This window comes from Cnephaeus nilssonii, assembly GCF_951640355.1.
Source record: "Cnephaeus nilssonii genome assembly, chromosome: 24".
Classification (NCBI taxonomy): Eukaryota; Metazoa; Chordata; class Mammalia; order Chiroptera; family Vespertilionidae; genus Cnephaeus; species Cnephaeus nilssonii.
The window spans coordinates 3977541-4004456 of record NC_137095.1 but is presented as its reverse complement, the minus strand read 5'-3'; the positions used below and the strand labels follow the sequence as shown (position 1 = coordinate 4004456).

The following is a 26916-nucleotide window of genomic DNA, read 5'->3' as shown; positions in this document are numbered from 1 at the left end:
AGCGCGGAGGGGCGGGGCTTGGCTGGGGCGGGCGCGGTGGCTCCTCAGGCGCCGGGAGCCGGGCGGGAACGGAGGGCCGCTTCGCTCCGCTTCGCCCGGACCCGCTCGCGGTTCCGCCCCCGAGTCCGCGTCCCCACGCGGCCGTCCTGAGGCGACTCCCGGGGCGATGGCGGCGCGGGGGTCCCGGCCCGCGGTCCTCCGCCTCCTGCTGCTCGTCCCGCTGGTCGCCGGGCGCCGGGGTCCTGCCGGCGCGGGGGGCGGCGCGCCCGGAGGTGAGCCTGCGGGGCGGGGGCGGGGGGCGCGGGGCGCGCCCGGAGGTGAGCCTGCGGGGCGGGGGCGGGGGGCGCGGGGCGCCCGGAGGTGAGCCTGCGGGGCGGGGGCGGGGGGCGCGGGGCGCCCGGAGGTGAGCCTGCGGGGCGGGGGGCGCGGGGCGCGGGGCGCGGGGCGCGGGGCGCCTGGAGGTGAGCCTGCGGGGCGGGGGGCGGGGGGCGCGGGGCGCGCCCGGAGGTGAGCCTGCGGGGCGGGGGGCGGGGGGCGCGGGGCGCGCCCGGAGGTGAGCCTGCGGGGCGGGGGGCGGGGGGCGCGGGGCGCGCCCGGAGGTGAGCCTGCGGGGCGGGGGGCGCGGGGCGCTCCCGGAGGTGAGCCTGCGGGGCGGGGGGCGGGGGGCGCGGGGCGCGGGGCGCCCGGAGGTGAGCCTGCGGGGCGGGGGGCGGGGGGCGCCCGGAGGTGAGCCTGTGGGGCGGGGGGCGGGGGGCGCGGGGCGCGGGGCGCCCGGAGGTGAGCCTGCGGGGCGGGGGGCGGGGGGCGCCCGGAGGTGAGCCTGTGGGGCGGGGGCGGGGGGCGCGGGGCGCCCGGAGGTGAGCCTGTGGGGCGGGGGCGGGGGGCGCGGGGCGCCTGGAGGTGAGCCTGCGGGGCGGGGGGCGGGGGGCGCGGGGCGCGCCCGGAGGTGAGCCTGCGGGGCGGGGGGCGCGGGGCGCGGGGCCGGGAGCGGGCGGTCCGGGGAAATGCCGCGCGGGCACCTCACTCGGGGGAGGGCCGCCCTGCGTGTCCCCTGACGGCCTCGCGGGGCTGCGGGCGACGACCTGTCAGTCAGAGGCGCGGGGTCGCCGGGTCGCCGGTCCGTGGCGTTGGGGAGCCCGCCCTGGTGGCCCAGGAGCCGGTGGCCGTCGCGGGGTGCGGTCGGGCGCACCCCAGTCCCCCTGGGCTCCCCGTGGCGTTGGGGAGCCCGCCCTGGTGGCCCAGGAGCCGGTGGCCGTCGCGGGGTGCGGTCGGGCGCACCCCAGTCCCCCTGGGCTCCCCGTGGCGTTGGGGAGCCCGCCCTGGTGGCCCAGGAGCCGGTGGCCGTCGCGGGGTGCGGTCGGGCGCACCCCAGTCCCCCTGGGCTCCCCGTGGCGTTGGGGAGCCCGCCCTGGTGGCCCAGGAGCCGGTGGCCGTCGCGGGGTGCGGTCGGGCGCACCCCAGTCCCCCTGGGCTCCCCGTGGCGTTGGGGAGCCCGCCCTGGTGCCCCAGGAGCCGGTGGCCGTCGCAGGGTGCGGTCGGGCGCACCCCGAGTCCCCCGGAGTCCCCCGGCGCGGAGCCCGTCCCCGCCTCGCGCAGGTCACGCGTTCCCCGCGGGGATAGAAAAGGCTTCGTGGTCCCCCCAGAGTGTCCGAGGCCCGATGGGGGGCGGGGGGGAGCCCGGTGGTGGGACCGCCACCCAGACAGCGAGGGTCACGGCCGGGTTCCGACGTCCATATCTCTGATTTTATTTTATTTTATTCTATTCTAGTATATTAATTTTATTTTATTTTATTTTATTTTATGATTTAATGTTATTCTATTCTAGTATATGTGCTGCCGAAGCGAGCACTGTTATTCTATTAATTTTACTTTATTTATGATTTTTTTTATTCATGTTACTTTATTTTATTTTGTGATTTTATTTTACTCTCTTTGTTAATCCTCACCTGGGGATATTTTCCCATTGATTTTTTTTTTTTTTTAGAGAATGGCTTTGGTTCTTAAAAATATATATAATTTTATTAATTTCAGAGAGGAAGGGAGAGGAAGAGAGAGATAAAAACATCCGTGATGAGAGAGAATCATGGGTCGGCTGCCTCCTGCACGCCCCCTACTGGGGATGGTGCCCGCAACCCGGCACATGCCCTTGGCCGGAACCGAACCCGGGACCCTTCAGTCTGCAGGCTGTCGCTCTGTCCACTGAGCCACACTGGCCAGGGCTTCCCATGGATTTTTTTAGAGAGAGTGGAAGGGAGGGGGAGAGACAGAGACACACATCCATCGGCTGCCTCCCACATGCACCCCAGGGGGGGCCAGGGGTTGAGCCCGCAACCCAGGTCCGTGCCCTTGACGGGAATCGAACCCGGGACCCTTCTGTCCGCAGGCCGATGCTCTACCCACTGAGCCACACCGGCCTGGGCTATGGCTCTGTTTTTATAAGTGTTGTTCTTTTTTTAAAAGTTTTCTAAAAAAATCCTCACCCGAGAATGTGGTTTTTCTTTAATTGATTTTTTTTTTTTTTTTTTTGGTTAACTCTCACCTGAGGGTATTTTTCCCATTCATTTTTTTTTTTTTCTTTTAAAGAGAGTGGAAGGGACGGAGAGAGAGACATGGATGGATTGCCCTTGCAACCCAGGTAGGTGCCCTTGACCTGGAGTTGAACCCGTGACCTTTTGACCTTTCCGTGCCACTCCCGGAGCCACGGGCGGGGCTGTGAGCCTCCTTCTTGGAAAGCGGAGGCAGAACTGGGGCAGAAGAAGAGCCTCTTCCTGCCTCTGCTTCCTCCAGGCTTTTAACAAACGGTGGTTCCGATTCCAGGAAGCCATCACCATCTCCGACAGAATAACGTTTTGCAGGACGAATTGCTTAATGAGGACGGAAGCGGGGTCACGTCGAGGGCGTTTCAAACAGAGAAAGGAAGCCCGGCCCTGGCCGGTGCGGCTCAGTGGGTAGAGCGTCGGCCTGCGGACCGAAGGGTACCCGTTCGATTCCCGGTCAAGGGCACATGCCAGGGTTGCGGGCTCCATCCCCAGTGGGGGGCGTGCAGGAGGCAGCCGATCCATGATCCTCTCTCCTCATTGGTGTTTCTGTCTCTCCCTTTCTCTCTCTTCCTCTCTGAAATCAATAAAAATGTATTTTTTTAAAATAAATTAATTAAACGAAATGAGAGGGGCAGCCCTAACCTGTTTGGCTCAGTGGACAGAGCGTGGGCCTTCGGACTGAAGGGTCCCGGGTTCGATTCCGGTCAAGGGCATGTACCTTGGTTGGGGGCACATCCCCAGTGGGGGGTGTGCAGGAGACAGCTGATGGATGTTTCTCATCAATATTTCTAACTCTCTATCCCTCTCCCTTCCTCTCTGTAAAAAATCAATAAAATATATATATTTTTAAAAAGACAAAAAAGGGCTATCCCTCTCATTTCATTTTCACAGTCATTTCCAGAAAAGGTGTTTTTGTTTTTTTCAAACTGTAATCTATCAATTAGATCTAGTAAGTCATTTTTTATAATTAGCATATGAGTGTTTAGTTCGGTGATTTCAGCACAGAACATTTTTTTCTTCTGATAGCATTATTCTTCTCCCCTAAAAATTGGAATCAAATTCTTTCAGATGACATTTTAAAATTTAATATGAATTAAGCATGTCTTGGCCATGAGAGTTGGTAAATACTGGAATGGTTTTTGAAGAAAGTTGACCTTGTTTTTTTTTTGTTTTTTTTTTAAAGGAATTTGCTCTCCAGAAAAAGCAATATGCCAATGGGTAGAGCGTCGGCCCACAGACTGAAGTGTCCTGGGTTCGATTTCGGTTAAGGGCATGGAACTCGGTTGCAGGCTCGATCCCGGGTCCTGGTCGGGGCACATGCAGGAGGCAACCTATCGATGTGTCTCTCTCACATGGATGCTTCTCTCTCTCTCTCTCTCTCTCTCTCTCTCTCTCTGTCTCTCCCCATCCCTTCCACTCTCTCTCAAAAAAATAAATAAAAATAAAAGAGAGAGGGTAATGGTAGCTGGTATTTTAGGTCCTTTCAACCATAATTACTTTACTTTTTAAAAAAAATATATTTTATTGATTTTTTTTTACAGAGAGGAAGGGAGAGAGATAGAGAGTTAGAAACATCGATGTGAGAGAAACATCCATCAGCTGCCTCCTGCACGCCCCCTACTGGGGATGTGCCTGCAACCAAGGTACATGCCCTTGACTGGAATCAAACCTGGGACCCTTCAGTCCAAAGGCCCACGCTCTATCCACTGGGCCACACCAGCTAGGGCTACTTTACTTTTTTTTTCATATTCATCTTAGGATCATCTTAGGATCTTAATAATACCTCTTCCTCATGGTTTTTTGTGAACCAATCTCGGGAAAAAGAACCGTCTATTCTGCCAGCAGCCATACTCACCTGGCTGGTGGGAGGCCACACACCTGTGAAAGGGGGCTCAGGAGGCAGTTTTGCCTGTAATAAACAATAGATAATGAACGATTATCTATACTAATAAAAGGGTAATATGCTAATTAGACCGGGTCAACCGGCCATCTTCCAGGCGTCCGACTTCCGGACAAAGCCATGGTGGTGGGGGCCGAGGCAGAGGCAGTTGGGGGTGATCAGGCTGGCAGGGGAGGGCAGTTGGGGGGCGAGATCAGGTGGGCAATGGAGGGCAGTTAGGGGCATTTGGGCAGGCAGAGGCAGTTAGGGGCTATCTGGCTGGCAGGGGAGAGCAATTAGGGGCAATCAGGCAGGCAGGCAGAGAGGTTAGGGGCGATCAAGCCAGCAGGAGGGCAAGGTAGGGGTGATCAGGCCAGCAGGGGGGCAAGGTAGGGGTGACTAGGCTGGCAGGGGGGCAAGGTAGGGGCGATCAGGCCAGCAGGCAGAGGGTTAGGGGCGATCAGGCAGGCAGGCAGGCGAGTGGTTAGGAGTCAGTCATCCCAGATTGTGAGAGGGATGTCCACCTGCCGGTTAAGGCCTGATCCCTGTGGCAGTCGGACATCCCCTGAGGGGTCCCAGATTGGAGAGGGTGCAGGCCAGCCGTCTATTCTGCCAGCAGCCATACTTACCTGGCTGGTGGGAGGTCACACACCTGTGAAAGGGGGCTTAATACTAGAGGCCCGAATTTCGTGCACCGGGCCTCTAGTATTAAGATAATACGGCCCTAGCTGGTTTGGTTCAGTGGATAGAGCGACAACCTGTGGACTGAAGGGTCCCGGGTTCGATTCCGGTCAAGGGCATGTACCTTGGTTGCGGGCACATCCCCAGTGGGAGGTGTGCAGGAGGCAGCTGATCTGATGTTTCTAACTCTCTATCCCTCTCCCTTCCTCTCTATAAAAAAATCAATAAAATATATTTTTTTAAAAATGAAAACTATGGAAGGTTTTCTTCTTCTCACCTTTAGTCATTTTCATTTCAGAAGTTAACAGACGCACACAAAGTAGCTGTCGCCTCTACTTAAAAATTTTTTAAATTTATTAATTGATTTGTGAGAGAGAGAGAGGGAGGGAGGGAAGGAGGGAGAGAAGCATCCATTTGCTGCTCCACTTGTTTATGCATTCACTGGTGGATTCTTGTATGTGTCCTGACCAGGAATGGAACCTTTGACGTCTTGGTTCATGGGATCACGCTCAACCAACAGAGCTACCCGGCCGGGGCTGTCACCTCTACTTTCCTTATGATTACATCCAAAAGAGTCTCTATCTATCTAAGTGCCTTGTGTAAGGAAATCACTTTTTCACGCAATTTAATTTGCAACGAACAATCATTTTGGCTTCCTTGCTGATACCAAGTCTGCTATATGAGCTGGAGTTAGACCAAGCATCTTTTTTTTAAAAAAATATATTTTATTGATTTTCTTACAGAGAGGAAGGGAGAGGGAGAGAGAGTTTGAAACAACGATGAGAGAGAAACATCGATCAGCTGCTCCCTGCACACCTCCTACTGGGGATGTGCACGCAACCCAGGTCCATGCCCTTGACCGGAATCGAACCCGGGACCCTTCAGTCCGCAGGGCGAAGCTCTATCCACTGAGCCACATCAGCCAGGGCGATGCACAAACTTTTTAAAAGAGTTTGCATGCAAATTGTCGCCCGGCCAGTGTGGCCAAGTGGTTGAGCATCGACCTAGGAACCAGGAGGTCATGGTACGATTCCCGGTCAAGGGCACATGCCTGGGTTGCGGGCTCCATCCCCAGTAAGGGCATGCAGGAGGCAGCCGATCCCTGATTCTCTCTCATTGATGTTTCTCTCTCTCTCCTTCTCCCTTCCTCTCTGAAATCAATACAAATATACGTTTGTTTTTTTAAATATCTGCAAGCTGTCTTCGCTCCTGACTAAACTTAACTGTCTCAGGTCATTTTCTCACTGCAAGTGTTTGAGAGTCAGGGCAGGGTGTAAATTAAGGTACAACTACAGCATAGCCACCCCAGAGAAACTTGATCCCCCTCTAATTCTGTGATGAAAATCAATAGAAAATATACTGAGTGGCCAGATGATGATGATCTCTGAACACATAATCTTCTGGCCACTCAGTGTATGTCCTATATAATAAAAGGCTAATATGCAAATTGTCCCCGCGACCAGGAGTTCGACCAGCAGGCAGGCCGGCCAACCGCCCATGTCCCCTCCCCCTGGCCAGGCTGGCCGGACCCCACCCATGCACGAATTCATGCACTGGGCCTCATACACACACACACACACACACACACACACACACACACACACACACTGAGTGGCCAGATTATTATGCGTTCAGTGATCATCATAATCTGGCCACTCAGATCATCATAATCTGGCCACTCTATAGATATAGATATAGATATAGATATAGATATAGATATAGATATAGATATAGATATAGATATAGATATAGATATAGATAAAGATAAAGATATAGATATAGATATAGATAGATATATTAGAGGCCCGGTGCATGAATTCGTGCATGGGTGGGGTCCGGCCAGCCTGGCCAGGGGGAGGGGACACGGGCGGTTGGCCGGCCTGCCTGCTGGTCGAACTCCTGGTCAAGGGGACAATTTGCATATTAGCCTTTTATTCTATAGGATACACACTGAGTGGCCAGATGATTATGCATTCAGAGATCATCATCATCTGGCCACTCGGTGTATAATAATGAAAATCCTAGAATGGAAAAACACACACCCCCCTCTGCATTTCACTTGTAATACTTAAAATAGTGACTGGTAAGGACCAATTTGTCACATTGAAAGTGTTGGCTATAGCACACCTTTCTCCTCGTTGACAAAACGGCCGATTATGTTCACTGCTGTATTATCGCGCCATTGCTTAAAATAGCCTTCCTGGGACTGTTACAAAAGGACTTTTTTTAAAAAAAAAAATAAAAGGGATATAAGTCACTTTTTGTTAACTTAAAAAAAAAGGTCTGCCCTGGCCGTGTTGCTCAGTGGATGGAGCGTCGGCCTGCGGACTGAAGGGTCCCAGGTTCGGTTCCGGTCAAGGACATGTACCTTGGTTGCGGGCACATCCCCAGTGGGGGGTGTGCAGGAGGCAGCTGATGGATGTTTCTCTCTCATCGATGTTTCTAACTCTCTATCCCTACCCCTTCCTCTCTGTAAAAAATCAATAAAATCTATATTTTTTAAAAAGGTCCAAGGACATTGAGGGGAATGCCTGACTTACGAGTTGGGGATACACGGCCTATACCCTCTTACAAAGCTTCTCAGATACATTACCTTATTTTATTCTTGTGACGGCTGTTGCAGACCAAAGGGCACGTCATTGGCAGCAGCGAGCGAGATTTAAAACGTGTGTGCCCTGACTCAGCGGTTCTAGGAGTCACTGCCATAAATTCTTCTGTAAGTGTGGAAAAAAAGACGTACAAGGATGTTAACTGCAGCATTTCCCGCTGTGGCATTGTCAGAAAGAACCCCGAACCGCGGGTGATAGACATGCCCATCGGTGGGGAAGGCTTACGTAAATGAAAGCACACCCGTAACCCCGACCCCCTTGCCACGTGTGAAGAAAGACTGGAGATGGATAGAGATGTACCGACATCGAGTACTGAATGGGGGAAAAAGAGCAAGTCACAGAACTTAAAAGAGAAGACTCTTTAAAAAAAAAATTTTTTTTTATTGCCCTGACAGGTGTGGCTCAGTGGATAGGGTGTTGGCCTGCGGACTGAAAGGTCCCGGGTTCGATTCTGGTCAAGGGCATGTACCTTGGTTGCAGGCACATCCCCAGTAGGGGGTGTGCAGGAGGCAGCTGATCGATGTTTCTCTCTCATCGACGTTTCTAACTCTCTATCCCTCTCCCTTCCTCTCTGTAAAAAATCAATTAAAAATATATATTTTATTGATTTCAGAGGAAGGGAGAGAGAGAGAAACATCAGTGATGAAAGAGAATCACGGATCGGCTGCCTCCTGCCTGCCCCACACTGGGGATCGAGCCCAACACCCGGGCATGTGCCCTGAGCGGGAATCGAACCCTGACCTCCTGGTTCCTAGGTCAACGCTCAACCGCTGAGCCACGCCAGCCAGGCAAAGAGAAGACTTTTGTTCTTCCTCTGTGTCTGCGTTTTTTAAAAAATGTCTGTACGTCACACTGAGCAGTGGTTACCCTAAGGCAGTGGTCGGCAAACTCATGAGTCAACAGAGCCAAATATCAACAGCACAACGACTGAAATTTCTTTTGAGAGCCAGATTTTTTAAACTTAAACTTCTTCTAACGCCACTTCTTCAACATAGACTCGCCCGGGCCGTGGTATTTTGTGGAAGAGCCACACTCAAGGGGCCAAAGAGCCGCATGTGGCTCGCGCGCCGCGGTTTGCCGACCACGGCCCTAACCGGTTTGGCCCTAACTGCTGAGCCACGCCGGCCGGGCTGTTCCTTAGAGTCTAAGTGCCTCTGTATTGCATTGAGTGCTGCTTAAGGAACTCAGCATGTTCCCGCATGAGTAATCTGATTAACTGAGAAATGTATCTGAGCAGAGCGGTCCTCATTGATCTCAGACGTCTGTATTGATATTACACTCGGAAAGGACTCTTCATCACAGCTTAAGTAATAGTGTTGGGTTATGAATGATGACAAACTTTTTAAAAAATATATTTCTATTGATTTCAGAGAGGAAGGGAGAGGGAGAGATAGAAACATCCATGATGAGCCGAAACCGGTTTGGCTCAGTGGATGGAGCGTTGGTCTGCGGACTGAAGGGTCCCGGGTTCGATTCCGGTCAAGGGCATGTGCATTGGTTGTGGGCACATCACCAGTAGGGGGCGTGCAGGAGGCAGCTGGTGGATGTTTCTCTCTCATCGATGTTTCTGGTTCTCTGTTCCTCTCTCTTTCTCTCTGTGGAAAATAAATAAAATATATTAAAAAAAGAAAAAAAAGAAACATCCATGATGAGAGAGAATCATGGATCAGCTGCCTCCTGCATGTCCCCCACTGGGGATTGGGCCCACAACCCGGGCACATGCCCTTGACCGGAATCAAACCTGGGACCATTCAGTTCGTAGGCCGACGCTCTACCCACTGAGCCACACCGGCCAGGGCAGTGACACACTTTTGTGTGTGTGTGTGTGTTTTGTTTTTCTTTAAATATATTTTATTGAATTTTTACAGAGAGGAAAGGAGAGGGAGAGAGTTAGAAACATCAATGAGAGAGAAACATCGATCAGCTGCCTCCTGCACGCCCCCTACTGGAGATGTGCCCACAACCAAGGTACATGCCCTTGACCGGAATTGAACCTGGGACCCTTCAGTCCGCAGGCCGATGCTCTATCCACTGAGCCACACCGGTTAGGGCGTGTGTGTGTGTGTGTGTGTGTGTGTGTGTGTGTGTGTGTTTTAAGTAGAAGTATTTGGTAGGAGAGAAGCCAACATGCTAACTTTTGAAAATCTGTTTTGCAGGACTGGCTGAACCGTTCTTTGTGGCCAGACATGAAGACAGCCTGTTTAAGGATCTATTTCAAGACTATGAGAGATGGGTCCGTCCCGTGGAGCGCCTCAACGACAAGATCAGAATAAAGTTTGGCCTCGCCATCTCTCAGTTAGTGGATGTGGTAGGTGTGCGCGTCCACCCTGATCCGGCGTCACATGCCGGTGTGGTTGAAATTGCTCTCTGGAGCCCGGAGCGGAGTGGCTCAGTGGATAGAGCGCCGGCCTGCGGACTGAAGGGTCCCAGGTTCGATTCCGGTCAAGGGCATGGACCTTGGTTGTGGGCACATCACCAGTAGGGGGCGTGCAGGAGGCAGCTGGTGGATGTTTCTCTCTCATTGATGTTTCTAACTCTCTCCCTCTCCTTTCCTCTCTGTAAAAATTCAATCCTCTCTAATAAAATGGTGATATGCAAATTAACCATCACTCTGCTACATAAGCCACGCCCACCAGCCAAGCCACACCCACCAGCCAATCAGGGCGAGTATGCAAATTAACCCCAATCCAAGATGGCTACAGCCACAGAGAGCAAGGTTTCCCAGGTAACAGAGGAAGCCAAGCTTTCTGCCAGCCGTTGCAGGCCTAAGCCTCCACTCAAGCTACAAAGTTTCAATTATAGAAGGTAAACAAATTCAAACAAATGGCGGCAGAATGGAGCTTGAGAGAGCAGGCCAGGGTTGCTGGCGGCAACAGGGGAAGCAAAGCTTTCCGCACACCCTGGCCGGGCTCACCCGCTTAAGGCTACAAAGTTTCAATTGTAGAAGGTGAATTAACTGCCACAGAAATGGCTGCCAGAGCCCCAGGCTTGGCTTTGCTCCAGGCTACAAAGTTTCAATTGTAGAAGGAAAATAAATTCCAAATACCAGGGCCTCCCCTTGGGTTGCCAGGGGGCGTGGCCGGCCTGCAAACCACCACAGGCCCCTTGCTCAGGCCGCCCCACACCCCAAGGGAACCCCCACCCTTATCTGTGACACCCTTCAGGGCAAACCAGCTGGCCCCCACCCGTGCACCAGGCCTCTATCCTATCTAATAAAAGAGTACTATACAGATTGATCATCACTGCAACACACAATATAGCTGCCCCCATGTGGTCAAAGATCCTGCCCCCATGTGGACACAAGATGGCCACCACAAGATGGTCAGCAGGAGAGGGCAGTTGGGAGGCACCCGGCCTGCAAGGGAGGGCAGTTGTGAGGGACCAGGCCTGCAAGGGAGGGCAGTTGAGAGGGACCAGGCTTGCAAGGGAGGGCAGTTGGAGGTAATCAACCCTGCAGGAGAGGGCAGTGACCAGGCTGGCAGAGGAGGGAAGTTGGGGGCAAACAGGCTGGCAGGGGAGCAGTTAAGCATCAACCAGGCTGGCAGCAGAGTGGTTAGGGGGTGATCAGGCTGGCAGGCAGAAGCGGTTAGGGGCAATCAGGAAGGCAGGCAGGCAAGCAGTTGGGAGCCAGCAGTCCTGGATTATGCAGGATCGGGCCTAAACGGGCAGTCAGACTTCCCTCCAGGAGTCCCAGATTGGAGAGGGTACAGGCTGGGCTGAGGGACAACCCCCCCGCCGTGCATGAATTTCATGCACCGGGCTTCTAGTAAAATATATTTAAAGAAAAACAAAACACACACACACAAAAGTGTGTCATTGCCCTGGCCCGTGTGGCTCAGTGGATAGAGTGTCGGCCTGCAGACTGAAGGGTCCCGGGTTCGATTCCGGTCAAGGGCATGTACCTTGGTTGCGGCCACATCCCCAGTAGGGGTTCTGCAGGAGGCAGCTGATCGATGTTTCTAACTCTCTATCCCTCTTTCTTCCTCTCAGTAAGAAATCAATAAAATATATTTTAAAAATATATATCTTTAAAAAAATTGCTCTCTGGAGCCTCGGCATAAGGGGGATGGCCAGGGGGTCCTCCCCAGGGCCCCCACTTCCCGGGCAAGGACCCCACAGCTGCCTTTGCCTCTGGGACGCGCTCCTTTGGGGCCTCCTCCTTCCTTCCGGGTCGTTCTCCCATCTTAGGGATGGGCCTGATCGAGGGTGCCCTCCCGTCCGCTAAGCTATTTATCCTTCTGTCCTCTCCCCTGCTGTTGGGACCACTTATACTTCTCTGCTCTTACTGTGTGTTTTTTTTTTAATTTTCTTAAATATATTTTTACTAGGCCCCCGATGCATGAAGATTCGTGCAGGAATGGGCCTTCCTTTCCCTGGCTGCCAGCACCACCTTTGCTCTGGCCAGAGCCGCCTTTCCGCCTTCCCATGCTGCCCAGAGGCCTGGAGCGGCTGGGGTGGTGTGGAACGCCCCACCCAGCCGCTCAGAGTCTGTGTATGCAAATTAACCCTCCATCTTTGTTGGGTTGATTTGCATACTCACTCCTGATTGGCTGGTGGGAATTGTGATGGTATGGTCAATTAGCATGTTACTCTTTTCTTAGGTAGATTGATCTCAGAGAGGAAGGGAGAGGGAGAGAGAGATAGAAACATCAGTGATAAGAGAGAATCACCGATGGACTGCCCCCTCCACGCCCCCCACTGGGGACAGGGCCCACCTCCTGGGCATGTGCCCCTGGCCGGAATCGAACCCGGGACCCCTCAGGTCTGCAGGCCAACGCTCTATCCACTGGGCCAAACCAGCTAGGAGCTGTTTTGTTTCTTTTTTAATCCTCACCCAAAGACATTTTGCCATTGATTGTTTTTAAAATTTGAGTTGTTTATTTTTGAACACCTTTGGTTTTTTCTTTTTAATATGTTTTTATCGATTTCAGAGAGGAACGGAGAGGGAGAGAGAGAGAGAGTGAGAGAGAGAGAGAAACATCAATGATGAGAGAGAATCATTGACCTGCTGGCTCCTGCATGCAACTCCAGCCTGCAACCCGGGCATGTGCCCTTGACCAGAATCAAACCCGGGATCCTTCAGTCCTCAGGTCGATGCTCTATCCACTGAGCCACACCAGCTAGGGCTCTGTGCTGAGTGTTGTAACTTACACAGTGTGTTGTGGTTAGTGACTATGTTTTTTTAAAATATATATATTTTATTGATCTCAAAAAGGAAGGCAGAGAGAGAGAGAGATGGAAACATCCATGATGAGAAAGAATCATGGATCGGCTGCCTCCTGCACGCCCCCTACTGGGAAGGAGCCTGCAACTCAGGCATGTGCCCTTGACAGGAATCGAACCTGGGACCTTTCAGTCCCCAGGCGGACGCTCTATCCACTGAGTCAAGCCAGCCAGGGCCCATCAGCCTTACTTCAATCTTTGTTTTTCAGGATGAGAAAAACCAGCTAATGACCACAAATGTCTGGTTGAAGCAGGTACGTATCAAACGCAAAAGGCCGTCCCCCTGGCGACCCTGTTACTACAGGGTGTGCAGCACGGAGGGGCGTGAGTGAGGGCTGGGCTGGGTGCGCTGGCGGGAGGCAGGCAGACCAGGTAGGTGGAGGTCTCGTGTTTACTCAGTTGGTGTTACCTGAGTGGCAGGCACTGGGGAGCATCCGTGAGCAACACTGACAGGAGTCCTGTCCTGGAAGGACCCAGAAGCTGATCAGCTCGGGGGACATACGCTGGGAAATAGGATAGGGTGTTCAGGGATCTATATACACATATATGTTTAAATATACTTGATTGATTTTTACAGAGAGGAAGGGAGAGGGAGAGAGAGTTAGAAACATCGATGAGAGAGGAACATCCATCAGCTGCCTCCTGCACGCCCCCCACTGGGGATGTGCCCGCAGCCAAGGTACATGCCCTTGACCGGAATCAAACCTGGGACCCTTCACTCCACAGGCCGACGCTCTATCCACTGAGCCACACCGGTCAGGCCCTATATTTTTATTTGTTTATTTATTTTTAAATCTTTATATATATATATTTATTTGAGTTAATATTCCCCTGAGGATATTTTTCCATTGACTTTTAGAGAGAATGGAAGGAAGAGGGAGAGACAGAGAGAAACATGGATGTGAGAGAGACACATCGATTGGTTGCCTCCTGCACGCGCCCCAGCCAGGGCAGGGGTGCCTGCAACTGAGGTACGTGCCCTTGACCGGAATCGAACCCGGGACCCTTCATTCCACAGGCCAACGCTCTATCTACTGAGCCAAACCAGCTAGGGCTTTATTTTTTATTTATTTTTTAGAAATATGTTTTTATTGATTTTTAGAGAGAGAGAGAGGAAGGGAGAGGGAGAGAGAGATAGAAACATCCATGATGAGAGAGAAACGGATCGGCTGCCTCCTGCACGCCCCCTCCTAGGAATGGAGCCCGCAACCCGGGCCTGTGCCCTGACCTGGAATCGAACCGTGACCTCCTGATTCATAGCTTGACGCTCAACCACGGAGCCATGCCGACTGGGCTGTCCCTACTTTTTTTTTTTATTTTTATTGTCTAAAGTTTTCCATATGTCTCCTTTTTCCCCAGTTGATCCCCCCCCGCCCCCCGCCCCAGCCATTCCCACCCCGGGCAAGCCCCCACCACCCCAGTGTCCCTACTTTTTAATACCGACCACCACGTCCCCAGCCCTTAACTCCTAAAAGGCACGGGTGATTTCCTTGGGGTGTGAGTATTAACTTGACATGATCCCAGCATCGTTCTCGCGTGGAGGTTGGGCAAGGTGTTCACGTGTGTGGCATGTGGAATACATCCAGCTGCGCTTTGCGTGGAGCAGTCCGGCCGGTCCGTGTCCACACAGCTGGAAAAGGGATGTTTCCCTCGAACCCGGAGCCTAGAACCCGAGGCTGCACCTCCTGGGCCCGGCTCGTGGTTGGAGAAGGGGCGCCAAGCAGAACCGTGAGCACACACACAGCCTGGCGCTCCCTGTCCCACAAGGACCAAGCTCAGAGCCGCGCCGGCCGCAGGGACAAGGCTGCCCAGCGGCCGCGGGGACGGCGCGCCCGGGGCTCTCTCTGTCGGGAGTGGACAAGGCTTCCTGATGACCGTGACCAGTCCCTTTGAGGATGAAGTCCATCGGAATCGACGCCGTTTTCTTTGTTTCAAAGGAGTGGAGAGACGTGAAGCTCCGGTGGAACCCCGAGGACTACGGGGGGATCAGAGCGATCCGGGTCCCGTCAGACTCGCTCTGGACCCCAGACATCGTCCTGTTTGATAAGTAAGTCATAGTCCAACTTCCATTGTGTGTTTACAAAGCGAACACTTGCATTGCGATTGGGCACCTGAGTAATGTAAATCCTTCCTTCCTTCTTTTTTTTTTAAAAAAAATATATTTTATTGATTGTTTACAGAGAGGAAGGGAGAGGGATAGAGAGTTAGAAACATCGATGAGAGAGAAACATCGATCAGCTGCCTCCTGCACACCCCCTACTGGGGATGTGCCCGCAACCAAGGTACATGCCCTTGACCGGAACCGAACCTGGGACCCTTGAGTCCGCAGGCCGACGCTCTATCCACTGAGCCAAACCGGTTAGGGCAAATCCTTCCTTCTGAGAAGTGTGTGGCTGTCCAGTCGCATGACCCGATTTCACATTCTTTGGTTTCCAATCGGTTCTGTGGGTCCCCTCCTTTTGCTTGTGTGCGTGTTGTTTTCTGATCATACAAGTGTTCTTTGATTTCTGTCATTTGTGACATGCCGGAAGCCAGCTCCAGCATGTCATAATTGCAAGAGTTTCATCAAAAGGTTGATGGAACTTGGGGACTCAACAAGGGCTGAGTCACATATGTTATCGCCTGTTGGAATGGCTTAAAGGCACTTCCCCCAAACCTGAATAGGATGATTGTTTGCTGCCAGACAGCTCAGGGCATCTCAGTCTACATGTTACTGCCTCCTGTTGGCCAGACACCTGAACAGCCAATCTGACAATGGATTCTGTACAAAACCCTACCCTCTGAAGTGTATTACCTCCACCTGGCCTTAGGACAAATTGTGTTAATAAAAAGCAAGGGTCCTGAGACAAGGAGAACTTAGCTCCTTTGGCTGAAGCTCCTCTGACCCCCCAATGCCTTTCAAAATTATCTTTCTTCTCTGGACTCTTAAGTTGCATACAGCCTTTCTCCAGATTGTTGAACCCTTCTTAATGCCGGAACAAGAACCCCGGCAGTGACATATTGGGGAAGCCCAGCAGGGTGTGAGGAAGTAGGGGGGTCATCAGTGGTCATTCCCACTGTCCAGCACGTGGAGCAGGGGAGGGGGACGGCTGGCCCTGCCAAGGCAGTAGGGTGAGTTAATTAAATGTTCGACCAGCCCTGGCCGGTGTTGCTCAGTGGATGGAGCGTCGGCCTGCGGACGGAAGGGTCCCAGGTTCGATTCCGGTCAAGGGCATGTACCTTGGCTGCGGGCACATCCCCAGTAGGAGGTGTGCAGGAGGCAGCTGATCGATGTTTCTCTCTCATTGATTTTTCTGGCTCTCTATCCCTCTCCCTTCCTCTCTGTAAAATATCAATAAAAAATATATATATTTTAAATGTTTGACCAAATAGAGCAGGCTAATATTTAAAAAATACATATTTTTTATCTCAGAGAAGAAGGGGGAGGGAGAGACAGAAACATCCATGATGAGAGAGAATCATGGATCAGCTGCCTCCTGCACGCCCCACGCTGGGGATGGAGCCCGCAACCCGGGCATGTGCCCTGACCTCCTGGTTCATAGGTCGACACTCAACCACTGAGCCACGCCTGCGACGTTCCTGTGCGTGTGCATGTGTGTGTGTTTCAGTGCCGACGGGCGGTTCGAAGGGGCCCGCACGAAGGCCGTGGTCAGGTTCGACGGCACGGTCGCCTGGACGCCCCCGGCCAACTACAAAAGCTCCTGCACCATCGACGTCACGTTCTTCCCCTTCGACCTCCAGAACTGCTCCATGAAGTTCGGCTCCTGGACGTACGACGGCTCCCAGGTGGACCTCCTGCTGGAGGGCCGGGACGTGGACAGGAGGGACTTCTTCGACAACGGCGAGTGGGAGATCGTGAGCGCGACGGGGAGCCGGGGCAACCGGACGGACGGCCGCCGCTGGTACCCGCACGTCACCTACGCCTTCGTCCTCCGGCGCCTGCCCCTCTTCTACACCCTGTTCCTGATCGTGCCCTGCATCGGGCTCTCGCTCCTCACGGCGCTGGTCTTCTACCTCCCGTCCCACGAGGGCGAGAAGATCTCGCTCTGCACCTCGGTGCTCGTGTCCCTGACGGTGTTCCTGCTGGTCATCGAGGAGATCATTCCCTCGTCCTCCAAGGTCATCCCCCTCATCGGCGAGTACCTGGTGTTCACCATGATCTTCGTGACGCTGTCCATCACCGTCACTGTCTTCGCCATCAACATCCACCACCGCGCGCCCTCCACGCACCACGCCATGGCGCCGTGGGTCCGCCGGGTGTTCCTGCACAGGCTCCCCAGGCTGCTGTGCATGCGGGGCCACGCCGACAGGTACTCTGCCCAGAGGGAGGAGGCCGGGGGCCGTGGGGGACCGAGCCCCCCCCGGGACCCGCTGGGAGCCGCGCTCGACGCCATCCGCTACATCGCGAGGCACACCGTGAAGGAGAACGCCGTTCGAGAGGTCTGTGCCCGGGGGGCGTCCCGCGGGCGGGTCACGGCCCTCCGTAGGCCAAGCGCAGGGCGAGGGCCGGACGTGTGGACGCGCGTCCTCGAAAAGGTCTTTAGGAGATCTGTTCTGGCCCTGGCCCATGTGGCTCAGTGGATAGAGCGCCGCCCTGCAGACTGAAGGGTCCCGGGTTCGATTCCAATCAGGGCACAGGCCCGGGTTGCAGGCTCGGTCCCCAGCGTGGGGCGTGCAGGAGGCAGCCGATCCATAATTCTCTCTCATCATTGATGCTTCTAGCTCTCTTTCTCTCTCCCTTCCTCTCTGAAATCAATAAAAAAAAAATTCCATCTAATAAAAGAATAATATGCAAATTGATCATCACTCCAACACACAAGTTGGCCGCCCCCATGTGGTCAAAGTTGGCCGCCCATGTTGACAAAAGATGGCTGCCACAAGATGGCCGGCAGGGGAAGGCAGTTGGGGGCAATCAGGCCTGCAGGGGAGGGCAGTTAGGAGTGACCAGTCCGGCAAAGGAGGGCAGTTGGGGGTGACCAGGCCTGCAGTGGAGGACAGTTGTGGGGAACCAGGCCTGCAAGGGAGGGCAGTTGGGGGGGACCAGGCCTGCAAGGGAGGGCAGTTGGGGGCGACCAGGCCTGCAGGTGAGGGCAGTTGGGGGAGACCAGGCCTGCAGGGGAGGACAATAGGGGGTGACCAGGCCAGCCGGGGAGAGCAGTTAGCGGTGACCAGGCCAGGAGGGGAGGGCAGTTAGGGGCAACCAGGCTGGCAGGGGAGGGCAGTTAGGGGTGACCGGGCTGACAGGGGAGGGCCATTAGGGGCAATCAGGCTGGCAGGGGAGGGCAGTTAGAGGCAACCAGGCAGGCAGGGGAGGGAAGTTAGGGGTGACCGGGCCATCAGGGGAGGGCAGTTAGGGGTGATCAGGCCTGCAGGGGAGGGCAGTTGGGAGTGACCAGGCTGGCAGGGGAGGGCAGTTAGGGGCAAATGGGCCGGCCAGGGAGCAGTTAGGCATCGATCAGGCTGACAGGGGAGTGGTTAAGGGATGATCAGGCTGGCAGGCAGAAGCAGTTAGGGGCAATCAGGCAGGCAGGCAGGCGACCCACTCAGTGTATATATTGACCTGCACATGCCCAGGTCAATTTGCATATTGCCTCTTTATTATATAGGATTGATTTCAGAGAGGAAGGGAGAGGGAGAGAGAAACATCCATGATGAGAGAGAACCATGGATCAGCTGCCTCCTGCATGCCCCCGACTTGCGATTGAGCCCGCAACCCGGGCCTGTGCCTGAACTGTGAGCTCCAGAGCTCTCACATCTCCTGGATTGTGAGAGGGATGTCCAACTGCCCTTGAGGGGTCCCAGATTGGAGACGGTGCAGGCTGGGCTGAGGGACATCCTCCCCATGCACGAATTTCATGCACCGGGCCTCTAGTAAAAATATATTTGATGGGGGCGGGGGGGAAGAGAATGAAAGAGATCTTGGGGGCGGTTATTACCAAATATCCAAAAAGTATAAATATTCTAACTTTTATTATAAATCATCAAAACAAGCCAGTTGTAAAATATTACAAGGCGATGTGTGAATGACATTGGGTCATGTCCTTGAGGCCCTCTTATCACAGAATCTGTTCCTGAGCGCTGAGCATGGGGGAGGGGCGGGTACTTACAGTGCTGAGGCAGCAGAAACTGCTTTGGCCCTAATTCAGCAGATTATATCTTTAAAAAGTATCTATCTGTCTATCTATATGTATGTACACTGAGTGACCAGATTATGATGATCTCTGAACGCATAATCATCTGTCCACTCAGTGTATTTGTATCTCAAAAAGGTCCCAAAAGTATTCTAGACTTTGTCTGGAGATCAACCACCTATTTGCCCTGAGCTTTCTATCAACCAGTGCAAAGGGGAAAACTGATCAGGTGCACGATTTATAGTGTCTTTGATATCCAGTCAATGAGGTGCTCAAGAGATGTACACTGAGTGGCCAGATGAATATGCGTTCAGAGATCATATTAATCTGGCCACTCAGTGTATATATTTATTTTTTTCAGAGAGGAAGGGAGAGGGAGAGAGATAGAAACATCCATGATGAGAATCATGGACCAGCTGCCTCCTGCATGCCCCCTACTGGGGATCGAGCCCACAACCCAGGCACATGCCCTTGACTGGGAATTGAACCCGGGATCCTTCAGTCCGCAGGCCGACGCTCTACCCACTGAGCCACACCGGCCAGGGCAGCAGATTGTATATAATAAAAGAGCAACATGCAAATTGACCATCACTCCGCTATGCCCACCAGCCAATCAGGAGGGAATATGCAAATTAGAAGGACAAAGCTGGCAGCCGCCCAGCTGCTCCAGGCACGGAGTGGCCAGGAGGGGCAGGATGCCTGGTATGAGAGGGAGGGTGGGGGGGGCACGAAGGGATCTACAGAAGCGGCACTCCGGCCGCAGGGAAGACGAAGGCGGCAGACTCCAGCTGGAGCGAAGGCCTGGGTCCCGGGTTCTGGAGAAAAACCAGTGCAGGAAGCCAGGGGAAGGAAGGCCTATTTATTGCACGAATCTCTTGGTGCACCGGGCCTCTAGTCTTAAAATAAGTAGACAGTGTTAAATTCCGTATTTAATGTAAGCCTTTTTTTTTTTTTTTTTTGGCAACAGGTGGTTGAAGATTGGAAGTTCATAGCCCAGGTCCTCGACCGGCTCTTCCTCTGGACGTTTCTTCTGGTCTCGGTGGTCGGCTCCCTGGGGCTCTTCGCTCCTGTTATTTATAAATGGGCAACTGTGCTCGCTCCAGTTCATATCGGAACGGCAGACACGTGATGCATCCCTAGGGCGGTAGCGGGAGTTTCAGGCATGTACAGCGAGTGGAACCTTGTTTCTCGAACTTAATGCCTTCCAAAAGGCTGTCTGAACACCGAATCATCCCCCACCCCCAATTAGAAATCATGTAAGTTGAGCCCTAACCGGTTTGGCTCAGTGGATAGAGCGTCGGCCTGCGGACTCAAGGGTCCCAGGTTCGATTCCGGTCAAGGGCATGTACCTTGGTTGCGGGCACATCCCCAGTAAGGGGTGTGCAGGAGGCAGCTGATCAATGTTTTCCTCTCATCGATGTTTCTAACTCTATCCCTCTCCCTTCCTCTCTGTAAGAAATCAATAAAATATATTTAAAAAAAAAGAAATCATGTAAGTTGAATTAATCCGTTCCAGACTCCCAAATGATTCCCTGTTTTAAATTTTTTAAAAGATATTTGTATTGATTTCAGAGAGGAAGGGAGAGGGAGAGAGAGATAGAGACATCCATGATGAGAGAGAATCATCGATCGGCTGACTCCTGCACACACACACACCCCGCCACTGGGAATCGAGCCCGCCACCCGGGCATGTGCCCTTGACCAGGAATCAAACCCGGGACCCTTCAGTCCACAGGCCCACGTCCTATCCACTGAGCCAAACCGGCCAGGGTTTAACCTTTCTTATGGACAGTACATGTCTCTTGTACTGTTTCATCTAGAAATAAAGATTTTAACAACAAAAAGGACATGAAAGGTAAATGGAAGCTTAACGAAAAGGAAAGGAAACATACAGTAAAAAATGAAAATGTATGCCCTGACCAGTTAGGCTCAGTGGATAGAGCATCGGCCTGCGGACTGAAGGGTCCCGGGTTCGATTCCAGTCAAGGGCATGTACCTTGGTTGCGGGCACATCCCCAGTAGGGAGTGTGCAGGAGGCAGCTGATCAATGTTTCTCTCCCATCGATGTTTCTAACTCTCTACCCTCTCCCTTCCTCTCTGTAAAAAATCAATAAAATATATTTTTTAAAAGAAAATGTATAAGAAATGAAATAAGTATAAGCAGCCACAAAAGCAAAAAAACAAACAAACAAAAAAAACCCATGAAATATTCACAACACCGTATCCTGAGCTTGTAACAGTGGGAAACGGACTCATATTCGTACAGTCTCACCTTTGTCACCTGAGAGATTGTGACTGATCCTACAGGTATCGGCCTGAAGGGGTGGTCAGGGTGAGAAGCAAATTGTCGAGAAACGAGGTTCCGCTGTGTATGCCTGATGGCACCCGTAGAATGATGAAAATGCCCGCTGTGTTTCCAATGTCCCGCAAGCTCGAACAGATGAACAGTTGCTAGCGTCCGTTTAGCGTAATAGACCTGCCCTTTAGAACAATATATCTGCATGACTAAGGCGGTAACTGACTAACTCTTGATCTCCTCAAAATAGCAGCACAATGTTATCTGGCCCGTCCTAGCAAAAATGTGATGTTTGGCCCTAACTGGTGTGGCTCAGTGGATAGAGCATCGGCCTGTGGACTGAAGGGCCCCAGGTTCGATTCTGGTCAAGGGCACATGCCTGGGTTGTGGGCTTGATCCCCAGTAGGGGGCGTGCAGGAGGCAGGCGATCAATGATTTTCTCTCATCATGGATGTTTCTCTCTCTCTCTCTCCCTCTCCCTACCTCTCTGAAATCAACAAAAATATATTTTTTAAAAAATGTGACGTTTGTATCCTGGCTGATAACAGTTTGAAACTCGTAATAGTCTGTAATCAACAGGGAGGTCCCTATTGTGATGCGCTGGGAAATTCCTGTGGTATTCGAAGACGGACTTCAGGACTGATTCTGCGTTTGGTAAAGGTACACGTCTTGCCTAATACGCAAATTGACCAGTGGGACGACCAGTTGCTATGATGCCCACTGACCACAGGGGGCAGACGCTGGATGTGGGAGCTGCTCCCAGCCCGCAGGCACAAGGCCAGTCAAGGCGGGTGCCAGGGGGGGCCCCTGATCGCCCGCCAGACCTAGGGACCCTACCCATGCACGAATTTCGTGCACCGGGCCTCTAGTACTTAATAAGCTGGCTACTCAGTATGACGATGATGGAGTACGATGCAGCATTTCTATAACCAAGATTTTTAAAAAAAATGAAAAATGGGAGTTGGGACCTCCCTGAAGGCTTACGTTATTCTTTAAATGCTTAAACTGAACCATTGTTATGTTTCTAGAGGCCCGGTGCATGAAATTCGTGCACTCGGGAAGGAGGTGTGCCTCAGCCTGGATTGCGAGAGAGTGCAGGCCAGGCCGAGGGACCCCACCGGTGCACGATCAGGGGCCGGGGAGGGACATGGGAGGTTGGCCAGCCGGGGAGGGTCCGCGGGAGGGCTCCAGGGCATGTCCGGCCCATCTCGCTCAGTCCCGATTGGCCGGACCCCAGCAGCAAGCTAACCTACCGGTTGGAGCGTCTGCCCCCTGGTGGTCAGTGCACATCATAGCGACTGGTCGGCCGGTCGACTGTCTGCCCCTGGTGGTCAATGCACGTCATAGTGAGCGACTGAGTGGCCTTAGCATCTCATTAGCATACTACGCTTTGATTGGTTGAACGGTCGACCGAACACTTAGCATATTAGGCTTTTATTATATAGGATTTTTATAGCTTACCTTCGATTGTGAAATCATACAAGACAACTATTCATTTCAGTCCCGTTGGCCACGTGTTCTACCACCAGTGGAACCATCTTCTATATAAATTGTAGTAGCATCTCTATCTTTTTAAAAAAATATGTTTTTATTGATTTCAGTGAGGAAGGGAGAGGGAAAGAGACATAGAAACATCCATTATGAGAGAGACTCATGGATCGGCTGCCTCCTGCACGCCCCCTACTGGGGATCGAGCCTGCAACCCGGGCATGTGCTCTGACCAGGAATCGAACCGTAACCTCCTGGTTCACAGGTCGACGCTCAACCCCTGGGCTTCATCTCTTTATCCTTGACCTTAGATGCATCCGTGGCAATGACGTGAATCCCATTAAAAAAACACACAATAAAACACATGTCGGTGGGTACTCCTGAGTTGTTCTGTGAGAAAACCATCTTCTGAAATGAAAGGCGGCAGTCTGATTCGGTCTGAGCACATCGTACATTTTACACCCACGTGCTGTTTCAGTTTTCTCTCTCTCATTCCAATTAGAATCTGAGAGTTGCAAGGACCCTGGGATTAACCTAGTCTTAGCCGATGACTACTTCGTACAGCCGAGTAGGATGTATCACAGGTCAGCAAGTTGGGGTTCACTTCTGAAGGTCCCCGGTTCAGCCGTGCCCAGGAAGAAAACCCCCGATAGAACGCTCGTCCTCGATCAAGCGCGCTTAGCTCCCGAGAGAACCAACGCCTTCTTTGTTCACAGTACGTAACCCACCTGGTTCAAGCCCATGCGCCTTGGAAGGCAGAGGGGACCTGTCTGATTTTTGGTGTTTTATCGCCGGCTGCAGTCTCGTGGCATTTAGCGAGGGGCAGTCTGGTTTGGCTCATTTGAACACCCTGCTGCCTATCTTAGTGTGTACACGTCCCCGATCCCTCTTCTCTTACTAATTTTTAAAAATATATATATTTTATTGATTTTTTACAGATAGAAGAAGGGAGAGGGATAGAGAGTTAGAACCATCAATGAGAGAGAAACATCGATCAGCTGCCTCCTGCTCACCCCCTTACTAGGGATGTGCCCACAAACCAGGTACACGCCCTTGACCGGAATCGAACCCGGGACCCTTCAGTCCACAGACCGACGCTCTATCCACTGAGCCACACTGGTCAGGGCTGTTACTTACAATTTCTCCACAGAAATACATTTTAGAGAAATCCTCCTTTCGACCTCCTGAAACATGACTCCCAGTGGGCTGCGGCCTCGTCGGTTTGATTTTCGCTCAGGAAAGAGGTGGTGGTGACTCGCGAGAAGGTAGAATGGGTCCCTGTGACCACGGGTTCCGACCCAGTATTGCAGCATGCGATGCTCTCTTTTTTTTTTTTTTTTTACAAGAGAGTAAGGGAGAGGGATAGAGAGTTAGAAACATCGATGAGAGAGAAACATCGATCAGCTGCCTCCTGCACGCCCCCTACTGGGGATGTGCCCGCAACCAAGGTACATGCCCTTGACCGGAATCGAACCTGGGACCCTTCAGTCCGCAGGCCGACGCTCTATCCTCTGAGCCAAACCGGTTAGGGCTGATACTCTCTTCTTATGAAAACTGCTCTCGCCCTAGCTGGTGTGGCTCAGTGGATAGAGCGTCGGTCTCGGGTTCAATTCCGGTCAAGGGCATGGACCTTGGTTGCGGGCACATCCCCAGTAGGGGGTGTGCAGGAGGCAGCTGATCGATGTTTCTCTCTCATCGATGTTTCTAACTCTCTCTCCCTCTCCCTTCCTCCCTGTAAAAAAATTAATAAAATATATTAAAAAAAAGAAAGAAAGAAAGCAGAATGGTGGTTGGCAGGGGCCGGGGGAGGGGGAACAGGGAGCCGCTGGGTAACGGGTATGTGGTTCCAGTCTCACAGGATGGAAAGTGTCATGGGGATCGAGAGTGATGGCGATTGCACAGTCATGTGACTCTCGGATGCCAATGAGCTGTGCACGTAAAAAGGTTACAACGGTAAATTGTACGTTCAGTGTGTTTTATCACAATAAAAAAAAAAGCTTCTCCCCCAACTCCCGTCCCCCCCCCCAACCCCCCTCCCCCACCCAGTACACCTCAGGCAGGTGCACAGGGCGGCGCTCAGGGGTCGTCCCGGGCCATCAAGGGCTGCAGGAACAGCCCGGCTGTCCCCAGGATGCACACCAGGATGAAAACCCACAGGAAAATGCGGTCGATCACCATGGCCACGTACTTCCAGTCGTCTTGAATCTGGAAAAAAAACACACAAAAGGAACAATAATAATGGAAAGAGGAAAAAAAGCCCGCTGGAGAAGACGGCGTGAATACATTTTTAGTCCTGAGCACATGATAGATTCACCGAGTGGCCAGATGAGGATGATCTCTGAACGTGTAATAATCTGGCCACTCTGTGTATATCCTATAGAATAAAAGGCTAATATGCAAATTGTCCCCTTGAACAGGAGTTCGGCCAGCAGGCAGGCCGGCCAACCACCCATGTCCCCTCCCCCTGGCCAGGCTGGCCGGACCCCACCCATGCACGAATTCATGCACCGGGCCTCTAATATATATATATACTGAGTGACCAGATTATTATGCGTTCAGAGATCATAATAATCTGGCCACTCAGTGTACATTGCAGCAGCGGAAGCCGCTGTTCCCACTGAAATGCAGGAACCTTTTCCCCCCAGAGCAAGGGAGAGCAGGAGAGAGAGAAACATCAATGACAAGAGAGAATCATTGATCGGCAGTCTGAGGAAGTATACCATTCTCAAATGTCTCTTTAGACCCCAGAAAAGTCATTCAAAACATTTTTCATGTTAAATCTTCTTTAAATGAGAAGTTTCTCAATGTGTACATAACCTATTTTTTCTTCCTTTTTTTAAAAAAAAACAAACATTTTTTTTATTGATTTCAGAGAGAAAGGGAGACGGAGAGAGAGAAACATCCATGATGAGAGAGAATCATGGATCAGCTGCCTCCTGCATGCCCCCTACCAGGGGGTCGAGCCCGCAACCCGGGCATGTGCCCTGACCGGAATCGAACCGTGACCTCCTGGTTCATTGGTGGATGCTCAACCCCTGAGCCACACCGGCCAGGCCGTAACCTATTTCTTCTAAGTTGAATTCCAGTTTATAGTTTGTAAAGCCAGTTAATCGACTTCAGCCTCCATGGAAGATTCCGGGCCTCGGTTAGAATAGCAAATACAAGCCAACATCATCTCCCTTTTCTCTCAAGACTAGTTCTTGCCCAGCTTTAGATGTAATTTCCTTTTAACATCCAAAATGAGATCAGTCCCTCATCCCTCTTCCTCTCCCTCGCCCGCCACCTCCAGCAATACCCGAATAACCAAATACCATCTTCTTCAGTCCTAAGTCCCAAGTATCATGGCATTCTGTCTGTACGGTCACAGAACAGGCTGGCAATCCAAAATAACTGCCTGAGAGTCAAGTAAAAAGATGGAAGACGGCCCTGTCCGGTGTGGCTCAGTGGTTAGAGCGTCGGCCTGCAGACTGAAGGGTCCCAGGTTCGATTCCAGTCAAGGGCATGTACCTTGGTTGCGGGCACATCCCCAGTAGGGGGGTGTGCAGGAGGCAGCTGATGGATGTTTCTCTCTCAGCGATGTTTCTAGCTCTCTCTTCCTCTCCCTTCCTCTCTGTGAAAAATCAATAAAATATATTAAAAAAAAAAAAAGATGGAAGACGGAGCAAGGCTCCTTGTGTACGAGGAGGCTGGAACGAGGAAGGGGGGGGGTGTCTGTACGTCCATTAAGCACCCAGACGACTCCGAACGCAAAGAAACCATAATCGAATTGGAAGAAGAGAGTCCATGAATCAACTAATTTGGAAGAAATAATCACATAACGAAGAGGCCGCCTGGATGCGGTAATCTCATTACGGGGCCGCAACGGGGCTGGGAGACGGGATTTATTTCACTGCGGCGAGCTGCAAGGAACGGTGTCCTGCTGGTGACACCGAGGAGTCCTGGGTAAGGCCGGAATGACGCCGCATTCGCCACCAGGGACTTTATTTGAGGGCCGAAGCGTTGGGTTTGTATGTGCTGCCAGTACCAAACAGACCCAGGGACTCCCTCCCGCTCTGCTGGCTGAGCCCCT

The 26916-nt window shown here is 52.6% G+C and overlaps 2 protein-coding genes across 2 annotated transcripts in view; one reads left to right on the top strand and one right to left on the bottom strand.

The window, feature by feature from the left end:
• Positions 1 to 58: 58 nt before the first annotated feature.
• Positions 59 to 20489, top strand: CHRNA5 (cholinergic receptor nicotinic alpha 5 subunit). Its single transcript, XM_079764114.1, has 6 exons — positions 59 to 272; positions 9866 to 10017; positions 13142 to 13186; positions 14870 to 14979; positions 16541 to 17372; positions 20031 to 20489. The coding sequence occupies exons 1-6, from the start codon at positions 167 to 169 to the stop codon at positions 20190 to 20192; spliced, it is 1407 nt and encodes a 468-aa protein (XP_079620240.1). The 5' UTR covers positions 59 to 166; the 3' UTR covers positions 20193 to 20489.
• Positions 20490 to 24917: 4428 nt separating this feature from the next.
• The window catches only part of CHRNA3 (cholinergic receptor nicotinic alpha 3 subunit), a 12952-nt gene continuing 10953 nt past the window's right edge, over positions 24918 to 26916 (bottom strand). The window contains exon 6 of the mRNA XM_079764098.1: positions 24918 to 25052. Within this exon, the coding sequence (XP_079620224.1) occupies positions 24924 to 25052 (129 nt within the window). The 3' untranslated portion in view covers positions 24918 to 24923. The remainder of the gene's footprint in view (positions 25053 to 26916) is intronic.

Bases quoted from the DNA above. Each gene is read 5' to 3' on its own strand.
- CHRNA5 (XM_079764114.1), top strand. From the start codon at position 167: ATGGCGGCGCGGGGGTCCCGGCCCGCGGTCCTCCGCCTCCTGCTGCTC. The intron at 13,187-14,869 runs GTACGTATCAAA...TTTGTTTCAAAG, and splicing joins CAAATGTCTGGTTGAAGCAG to GAGTGGAGAGACGTGAAGCT. The intron at 14,980-16,540 runs GTAAGTCATAGT...TGTGTGTTTCAG, and splicing joins GACATCGTCCTGTTTGATAA to TGCCGACGGGCGGTTCGAAG.